At 39.2% G+C, this 9,686-nt stretch overlaps 2 protein-coding genes across 2 annotated transcripts; both read right to left on the reverse strand.

Annotated features, from left to right (window-relative positions):
• Window positions 1-286: 286 nt before the first annotated feature.
• chchd2 (coiled-coil-helix-coiled-coil-helix domain containing 2) lies at window positions 287-3,265 on the reverse strand. The gene is made up of 4 exons (XM_023400858.2): window positions 3,105-3,265; window positions 2,117-2,384; window positions 1,180-1,351; window positions 287-718 (listed from the first exon to the last, which is right to left on the reverse strand). The coding sequence occupies exons 1-4, from the start codon at window positions 3,152-3,154 to the stop codon at window positions 708-710; spliced, it is 501 nt and encodes a 166-aa protein (XP_023256626.1). The 5' UTR covers window positions 3,155-3,265; the 3' UTR covers window positions 287-707.
• A 1,223-nt stretch (window positions 3,266-4,488) lies between these two features.
• LOC111650928 (tRNA-splicing ligase complex subunit FAM98B) lies at window positions 4,489-7,737 on the reverse strand. The gene is made up of 8 exons (XM_023400862.2): window positions 7,577-7,737; window positions 7,354-7,460; window positions 6,434-6,559; window positions 6,025-6,281; window positions 5,858-5,938; window positions 5,657-5,773; window positions 5,097-5,243; window positions 4,489-4,996 (listed from the first exon to the last, which is right to left on the reverse strand). Exons 1-8 carry the CDS (start codon window positions 7,618-7,620, stop codon window positions 4,832-4,834), a joined length of 1,044 nt encoding a protein of 347 aa, XP_023256630.1. The 5' UTR covers window positions 7,621-7,737; the 3' UTR covers window positions 4,489-4,831.
• Between the last annotated feature and the right edge of the window lie 1,949 nt (window positions 7,738-9,686).

Consider the following 9,686-nt stretch of genomic DNA (forward strand, 5'->3'; position numbering starts at 1 on the left):
AATAACACCCCGCAGCTCTTGCTCTCACCAGGAGACAGTTATAGACATTTGGAGACTCAGGATTGCCCTACATCACCCTATATTACTTCACATGCAACGTTCACTTTGTGGATTTTTATTGAGGCTGTAATGACATGACAGGTGTCAGGTGGTCCCTGCTTTGTCGCTCTTAAAGTCTAATTAAAGAAATGGCATGTAAAAATAGAAATGTTTCTTGAAGAGTCCAACGTAATAATGTGCTCTGTCTGGGCAGGCAGAGTAATAAATCATCACACATCACAGTGCATTCATGTTCCAAGTGCTTTATTATTTTTAAACCTAAATTTGTTACAATAAAACTGTGCATATCTATGCTCCAGAAAATGGAAAGTGGTGGTTTCACAAGTTATCACGATCTGCAACTAGTGCAGTTCACTTTTGAGTATGTGATGAAATTTAAATCAAAAGCAATGAAGCTGATGGAAACACTGACAACTGAAATCAACTCAAAACATGCCACACCAAAATATATAAACATTATTTATAAGACTATGATTACAAGCAGTATGATGCTCTCCTGAGAAATGAATACAATGTTTTCTGAAGATAATCAACTGTCAAAGTAAAATATGTTTATTGATCTCTTGTGAATCACACACTCTTCGTATCCAGTATAGTTGCTTATTGCAGTTCGTTCATGTACTTCACTCTTCAGGTTTTCCTCTGTCTCATGACATACCTGTGGAGAAAAGAGAAAAGTTTAATGAGGTTTTCATACTGCCAATCATTTGTAATAACTGATTTGTTGTATTTTAAAAATAATAATACAAGAAAAAAAAGCTGGTTGAATGATGCATTCAGAAAACCTTTAATGCTACTCCTCCCTATGGCCATGCGGGGTACTGCAACACATTACATCAGCACCATGTCCAGCACAGTGCAAAGTCATTTGGCTGTGACGTCTGGATGACTAACAGCTTATGAAAAGCCTCCTTATAAGTACAACAAACAGGGAGACCTAAACTGCAGAGACAATGTATTGATCTGGTCTAAAATAAAAGCAAGGATAAAACCTAAACTGTGTTGAGACTTTCAAAAACAAATAATGAAAAATTATAATGATATAATTCCATTAGTGGCCCAGGATGCACTTATCACATATAAATCCGCAGGTAATGTAATTTAATTAATTTCACTTACCATTAGCGAACCTGCACTGTTTGAGCACTTCACTGAAGCCCTCGCACAGTTTGAGGTCGCTCTGGTTTTGGGCACAATCAACAAACTGTTTGAGCTCATAAGAGCAGGCCTGATGCTGCTGAGGGGCCTCCTGCTGGTACATGGACTGTGGCTGCTGAGCCTGGTACGGCTCCTGAAAGACAGGACATATTTACTGTACATGTCATATTTAAAGAGCATGTTCATGCAACTAATAAGCAAACAACTGCAGTTTCCCCAAAACAGAGCATGTAACACTTCTAGTCAAAAAATACTGCAAGACCAAACACAGCAATACATCAGGCAAGTGTCAAAATTTGCTACATGCCAAGATATGGCTTATGGTTAAGGCTTACATGTGTTTGATTTAAAGTTGATTAGATACAGACAAGGAAGTGGAATCAGTCAGCACACAAATACCTCAATATCTCTGTGGATATACACTTTAGAGAAATCCTTATGTACATGGTTAACGGTTAAATTCGTGAAACTTCATTGACATTTCTTTTACATCAGTACATTAAACGACTCAATTACACCCAGTTAACTACTTTTATTACAACTACTAGTACTTGTATTTTAGTTGGATAATAGCTGTTTCATCCTCCATCTCTAATAAAGTACTGCTAACTCCATGTACAATCTTACTTAAAGATAAAGATAACATGGTTTAAGTGTGTACACCAGTCGCAATAATCATGACATTGCTTAACTTGGTTATTGTTTATTAACCTCAATTATTACAGTGGATGCAATTGCATGCACTGATCTATGGATTACTTATCATCACTACTTTGCCTCCCTCTCCAACCCCCAAATACACACACACTTCCTTTGTTCCTGGTGACCTACCTACCATATGTCAGACACACTAATCTGCCCCGATGCTATTCCAGTCCTTTGATCACAGTTTATTTACCTGGTATGTGACATCAGGCTTGGCAGACTCTGATTGTCCTCCACCGAAGCCTCCAGTCATAGCGTGGCCGATGGTATGTCCTACTGCAGAGCCCACTGCCACACCGGCGGCTGTAGTCGCCATCTGTGCAAACATACCTGGCTGCCTGGGTGCTGCAGCTGGAGCACCCACAGCAGACGGAGGGGCTTGCATTGGAGCCGGGGCATGAGAGGGAGGGGGTGCAGCCCTGGCCATTGGTGGTGGAGCCCTGGCCATCGGTGGTGCCCGGCTGTAAAGAGAAAAGATGTTTCAAAGCTCAATCCAAACACAATCAGCAATCGGAACCACCTGTATTTACCGATACCATTTTTTCCCCCAAATTTGTTGGTATTCAAACTTTCTTACTCATGACTCTGACTCTGTTAACTGCAAACATCAAGTTAACTCGTAGATTCATTTCATACTTTTGAGAGGACATCAGCACTCACAAATGATAAATAAAAACAATGCAAGTCCTGTACAATGTGATACAACTGTAGAACATATCAATGCTTTAACAAGGCAGTGTGAACTATATGTGGCAGAGGCACTTGGGGTCACTTTAGGTCACTTATGAGATTTTCTGCGGTTAGTTTGGCATTAAAATCATGTTACAATTTGTGGGACCGAGTCTCTCAAGTCCAAAGATTTCATGTAACACTGCCTGTAAGTTAATAATAGATTGTTTAAAAATGTTTAATGCCACTCATCAGATAAACACTGATTAAAAACGGTGACCTTAATTCCTTTTATCAAGGACTTTTATGAAACAGCAGTTTCAAGACACTTTAATGTACAAAAATAATAACTTTAAAATGATTGCAGTTGTGAATCCCAGGTCATTGGTTAACAAACGTTCGTGTCGTACGTACGTTACCTCAAGTCGCTAGCATGTTTCCTAAACCACACACTATCCTCACTACGTTTCAAAACCTTTAACTAACAAATGGCACTAAATGCTAAATGTTACCTGGCTGGAGGGGACATCCTGGAAGTCCGGCTTCTGCTTCCTCTTGGCATTTTTGAATTATTAGAGTAGTTATTGGTTTTCTGGCTGTTATACACAGGCACAATGTTGAGCTGTTGTCACGTTAACTCGACCTTTAGCTATTCCGGAAATTTCGATGTGTTACATCATTTGTCTGTCGGTTAACTTCCGGTATGGCGGAACCATGGTGACGGTGCATGCATTACAGTTATATAACTCGTTAACTCCCTTAGTGTCTTTTTAAGCTTAAACTGATGTAACCACTGTTGTTTTCCCATGTTTTTGTCTGACATTACAATAAAATTATTCTTTAAAAGTCAAATGTTTTTGTGTGCTTCACAAAATCTGTCTACAGTTTTTGTTGCTTTTTCAATTTTCATTTCATTTGGGATGTGGTAAAACAGGAGATTAGCAACATAAATGTGCACCTGACAAATCTGCAGAAAGTATGTGATGCAATCCTGTCAACATGTAGCAGAATCTCAGAGATGTTTCCAACATCTTGTGGAATCAAAGCCATGAAAAATTGAGATCATTGAGACTTTTTTGTGAACAAAAGGAGGCCTTTCCCAGTATTAGTATGATGTTCCTAATAAAGTGCTCAGTGAGTGTATACTGAGGGCTACGACTGTGTTGAAAAAAAATGTGCAATTGCAAAACTGCAATGTTGCAATGTCCCTCTGCCCGTGGGACATGTGTACCTCATTATAAAGTTATTTATTTTTTGGGGCATTTTATGCAGTGTAGGGAGACAGGTAATTGAGGGACAGAGAGACGGGGAATGACATGCAGCAAAGACTCCAGCCACCCAGGAGTCAGTCTGGGAGCATCTGCACTCATGTGGTATGTGACCTAAGCACTTGGCTATCTGGTTGCTCCATATTTACCCCATTATAACTAAACACCCATGCCTTACAGCCATCTCTGATCAGGCTTTCTATCAGACTGATACAAAATATGTACCTCATTTAGCACCTAAATTTGCCTGAGGCAGGGAAGCTTAATGAATATTGGGGAGGCCAATTGATCACAGCTAAACCAAGTTTTGTAATAATAGTTTAAATATCATTTATATGAGTTATATGTTTTCTCACTACATAATAATTGGTAATTTAACAGTCATTGCCAGGCTGTGTTAAGCATAAAAGCATATCAACATTACACTAGGCCTGGGCAAATATTCAATAATATCGAATTGGTTGCATTTCTTATGCCTGAAACATAAAATACAATAATATCACTATGTTTTGTTTTTTTTTTTGTTTTTTTTTTAAAAAACAACTGAAATATAAAATACAATAATATAATTATATCATTAAAGCCAAGATATGGATGGATATCAACAAAGCCTACATTACACACAAAATTACAATAAATTTGTTTAATAACTTTATTCAAACAAACAAACCTAAATCTATAAATGTGCAAAGCCAACGTGTATAAAAAAATCTAGTTAAATTATTTTTCTGCTTTGTTCTTTCATAAACAAAAATATTTCATCACATACTAGTGCATTATGACAAGCTATTTTTACAAATGTGCACAGAGAGGTAAGTCTATGTACTAAAAATTATAACACATTTATAATTATAAAATTAAATCATATGTAGCATTCCACAGCCATATTTTATTTGATACTAAGTGCTTACATAAAAGAAAATGATCAATTTTTACTCATATTAAGCTGTAAAGCCAAAGAAAAAGACATGTTACTCTTTTTTCCCTTTCTTCTTATCTGAAAATTTACGCCGTTGATGGTGTCCACTTCCTCGTCCTGATCGATTTCCTTTTGCTCTTCGCTCTTCCCACACTGGCATAGGTGGCTCAATTTCCCCTGGCCGTCCTCCTCTGTCAGGTACGCTGCCCATCCGTGTCTAGTGAGATCAAAGAGAGATTAGAAACCATCTGTATTCTGAGCTAGAAGTGTCTTAATTCAGGCTCACAGGCATAGTTTATAACTGTTCACAGCTGTACCTTGTACACGGCTGTCCTTGCTCCAGCCTTGATTGGCTCAATGAAGGACTGATCCTCTCTGGCAGCAAGCAGATGAGACAGGGACACTCGAGAGGAACTGGTGAGGGATTCAAGAGGGGGCACTGAGGCCAGCGCTTCACTGCGCTCCTGCAAATACGGGAATGATTGAGCTGAAATCTTTGATTTCAAATATTTGGAGGTTCCAGCATATCTTTGTTGTACATGATAGGAAACTAATGACATCACCTTGCGCTGTATGAAATTGTGATTGGCATTTTTCACTGTTACCTTATGTTATAGAAACAAAATAATCACTCAATTAATTAAGGAACTAATGTAAAGAATCATTAATCAATTAGATTAATTATTGTGTAATGCTTCCTATTGTGACTTCTTCATTCTTACTGATTTTGACAGTTAGTCCATAATAGCTGTCAAATGTGAATCCAGTTTTCCGCTTACTATATATAGTTTTTTCTATGCTACCATTGAAGTAACTCTGTTTTTATTTCAACTTTTTATGAATCACCATCATTGAGTTTGTGATTTAACATGCCTACCTTTTGTTTTTCTCCCCATGCAAATGACTCAAGTGTAACCTGGAAGCGTTTGATCATCATCTGCCACCGACACTGATAGTCCTTTGACAGAAAATGACTGATCTCTTTAACTTGTGTCTGAGAAACACAAACGAAAAAAGGTTGAAATGCTGATGTTAGAGTTACACCTGATGTTTAATGAACTGAGTCCTGTCAACTTACCCACTGCTGTGAGCTGAGGCTGCTGTTAAGAAGGGGGTCCATCATGCCCCCACATGGTAGACGAGCAAGCCTGGACTCCACCTGTATTGAAATAACAGAAAATAAGTGAATCTAAACTGTGTAATCATGACTTACACATAGGTCAGTCTCTCTTTCGTCAGCCTTACCTCACTCAATACATCTGCAAGTTGAGTGGAAGCGTCCATGTCGAGGGCGCGCAGCAGTAATATCCACTCTGCCTGCATCTCAGCCTTCCTTCTGTCTTTGTCATAAACATCATCCTCCTCATGTTCCTGACAAAACTCTTGGCTCTGATCTACCGCTCGCTGCTCTTTTTCAGATTCCTCTCCTGTCGTCTTCTCCTCAGGATGTAATTCCTTATGCTGGATCATGTGAGCTGCTTGTAATTCTGATACCAGGAAATCTGAGGGATTTTTTAGGACAATACACCCTTCATTTAAAAATGATGTGCAATAAAAATGTACCAGTCCATTAGCACTACAATCATTTCTTATGACCTTAAGCGCACAACTCTACAACAGAATACATTAGACTCCTATATTTATTATTTCTCACCGATGATTTTGTTGAGGATGGATGGCTCCAGCACCTCTGGGGTCAGAAATGTGGGCGGGGAGACCATGTTTGATAATAAAACTCTCAGCTCTCCCACGAGAAAGACGTCGCCTGTCCCACCTAAGTCTAAAGAAAGGGAAAGGCAAGGGTAGATAGAACAGGGATAAGCAGCTATTTTGTTAACCAATGAATTGCGTCATTGAAAATGGAGTCATTTTTCAAGCAGAACTGTCAAACATTTTCTGGTTCCTGCTTTTCAAATCTGAGGATTGGTTGCTTTATCTATTTCACATGGTGGTAAACTGAAAATTCTGATGGGCATTTCTGATAATTTCTGGCATAATTGATTAATTAATCAAGGCTATATTGGCAGATTAATCGTTCACTTGTTCCAGCTCCATGAATGTAAATACTTCTTCCCTGAATATATTTGGATTTGGACAGTGAGCTGGAAAAAACAAAATGAATAAATCAGCTTAGGCTTTGAGAAACTGTGCTGAGATTTCATGTTACTTTCATAAATTGAATGGGCCAAATAATTAATCAGTTAATCGTGCAATAATGATACCCGATAATGAACCGGTGAACTGATAATGATAATAATTGTTAGTTGCTGTTCTAATAAAATGCATACAGCAACAAATGTACAGGAAACTATAATAATTAAGAAAATACAATTATACCAAAGGGAAAAAATTTACAACCGGTCCACACACAAAAACCACTGAAACTGACTAGCACACACATTTCTCAGACACACAGTAACTAATTGCAAACCTTAAGAAAATAGAAAACTTTTCATTCAAGTTTTAAACAGACCTCAGGTCATGTGGAAGTTTGTTTCAGAGAAAAAAAAAGCCTCAATAGATCTGGATATTACTCTGCTGTTAGTGAAACTGGATTACAGCTCACTGTTTCACCTTGCAGCTCTGGACAGGCTGTCCTCAGCTCTGCAGACAGCCAGGTGAGCAGCGGACAGGGAAGCTCGTCACATTTACACCGCGTGAGGCAGGACCGGCCCGGGTACCTGTACAGGAAGTAACGCCGACAGGTGAGTTGATACAGACCAGAGGAAAGGCAGTAAATGAACAGGTGAGGCACGGTGACTACGCAGGAAAAACAAAGCAGTTAAACGTTACTTACCCTAAAGCTTTAATGGCTGAAACCGTCTCTACGCTCCTCTCCATGGTCACTGTAACAGTAAACAGCGAATACACCTGTAAACGTCAGCTCTACTTAACTACAGAGAGTTTCACCGTGTTTACAAGTTGTTCTCTGCTCTTGTGCTTCCTCTTTTTACAGTGTTTAATGGCGTGGTGCAGAGTGCCACCTGCAGGCCGGAGTGTGTACAGCAGCTGTAGTGAAAATAAATACATGAAGCATTTGAAAAAATTAATAAAATAAAATTACCAAAAAATGAATCAAAATGTGTAGAAAATATATAAAACAGAAAACAGGAGATTCATATAAAACACCAGTCTATAAAAAATGATAAAACAACTATATGGTAAAAAGGGAATCGGAAAATTGGTATATATACAACATACCATCTGTTTACATAATCCAAAGACATTTCTATATTTTGGATTTAGATTGTAAATCGAAGCACCCAAATGTGTACACCCACTTTACACCAAACACTCTCCCTCCAGAGAGGAGAAAGCCGTCCCTGTTTACAAGATTTACATTGTACAGACTCTGTTGACACTGTTTTTGTCTCATTTACATTTTTATCCACTAGATGCCACTAGAGGTTTGTGGTGGCATTCAAAGGCGGAAATAGAGAATATATTTGTTCAAGTACTGCACTTCAGACATTTCCTCAAGTATTTCTATTTAATGCTTCTTAATACTTTTATTCCATTACATTTCAGGTGGAAACATTGTATTTTTTTTTTACTGTACAATATTTCTTTGAGAGTTTTAGTCACTAGTTACTCTGGAGATTTTACCTATAAAACACGTGACCAACTTAAAAGACATGATCGAGCAGTGTATGAAAGTATTAAAATCTGCTTCATCTCAATCAACATTAAAATGTTAATGCTTCAATAATAACAATCCAATAATAGCACATAGACATGACTGCAACTCGTTTTAAGGAGCTTCTCTGAGACATCATGTAAATTTGCTGTACATTGTAAGTAAAATCAGCCTCTGTTTACTTTTAATACAGCTCTCCTTGGTCATGTGAACATATGGATATATGAAATGAACATACTAGCCGCAGTCAAACACAAACTTCATCAAACTTCTCTGAATCCCAACACTCGCCCCTTTCAATCTATTTTACCTAATCAGAGCTCAGAGAAGCAAATAATGCTGAGCATGAACTCTCTCTCTCTCTCTCTTCTGAGAATCATGATATATAGCATCACTCACCGCGTCCTGGCTCTGCTACAGTGTTCTCCTCATCTTTATTATGATCCGTCCTCCTCACATTTATGTGGCCTTTTCTCCGAGCCTCATTTGGCTCACTCAGCACTCTGCACACTGTCACAGGTCTTGCTGATGCAGGCAAGTGCAGCTGATATTTGCTTCACAAGAGCTGGTTGAGAACACCGAGAGTGTTATAAAGAGTATTATTGCTGTCAGGGAGCGCTGGCATCTTTTGATTTAAAAACATCAACCAGGCTTTTATGGTTGTCAGCTCTGCTTGGGTAGCTTCAGGTCAATTTCTGCACACCTGCTGCTGCAGCTCTTTCAGCAGAAAGCCTTGAACTTAGGCAGCACCATCACTCTGGGAAAGCAAAGTGGGATAGTCAGTATAAGAAGGTGTTGTTTTTTTTATTGTAATAAGTGCGGAAAACAGTTGATATTTATCTTTTGTTGGGCTGGGGCAGCCGCCAGCTCTTGCCTAATGCCTAATAAGACTGTCCCTTCCACTGATGTCTCTCTCTAAAAGGCCTCCCCTCTCTCTGTGACCACTGTTTGACCACATGTAGACTTCACTGCAGGTGGTAGGCTACGTGAGACACCTCACCACGCTTACGGCACAAGCCCCTCCATCAGCCGCCTATGAACTTAACAGGAACAATGGGGACAATGGCGGCGAGGCATACTGAGCCTCGGCATACAGTGCTTCCACGTTTGCTTGGTCCCTGCTGCCATATGTACAGAAGCTGTGGCCTCCCCGACAACAAAAGCCTCGCCATGCGTCAGGATGCTTCGTCTTTTATTCCCCTGACACTGTCCCCCAGCTCCATGAAACCTTGTGGGGGCTGACCTTTGACCTCTGGCAAGTGGCCAGACA

This window comes from Seriola lalandi, unplaced genomic scaffold, assembly GCF_002814215.2.
Source record: "Seriola lalandi dorsalis isolate HSWRI2012SDOR001 ecotype SW California unplaced genomic scaffold, Sedor1 jcf7180002053065, whole genome shotgun sequence".
Classification (NCBI taxonomy): Eukaryota; Metazoa; Chordata; class Actinopteri; order Carangiformes; family Carangidae; genus Seriola; species Seriola lalandi.

Bases quoted from the DNA above. Each gene is read 5' to 3' on its own strand.
- chchd2 (XM_023400858.2), bottom strand. From the start codon at position 3,154: ATGCCAAGAGGAAGCAGAAGCCGGACTTCCAGGATGTCCCCTCCAGCC. The intron at 2,385-3,104 runs GTAACATTTAGC...TTCTCTTTACAG, and splicing joins AGGATGTCCCCTCCAGCCAG to CCGGGCACCACCGATGGCCA. The intron at 1,352-2,116 runs GTAAATAAACTG...CCTGTCTTTCAG, and splicing joins AGCCTGATGTCACATACCAG to GAGCCGTACCAGGCTCAGCA.
- LOC111650928 (XM_023400862.2), bottom strand. From the start codon at position 7,620: ATGGAGAGGAGCGTAGAGACGGTTTCAGCCATTAAAGCTTTAGG. The intron at 6,560-7,353 runs GTGAAACAGTGA...CCCTTTCTTTAG, and splicing joins AGCCTGTCCAGAGCTGCAAG to ACTTAGGTGGGACAGGCGAC. The intron at 4,997-5,096 runs GTACAGCTGTGA...TGATCTCACTAG, and splicing joins CAAGGACAGCCGTGTACAAG to ACACGGATGGGCAGCGTACC.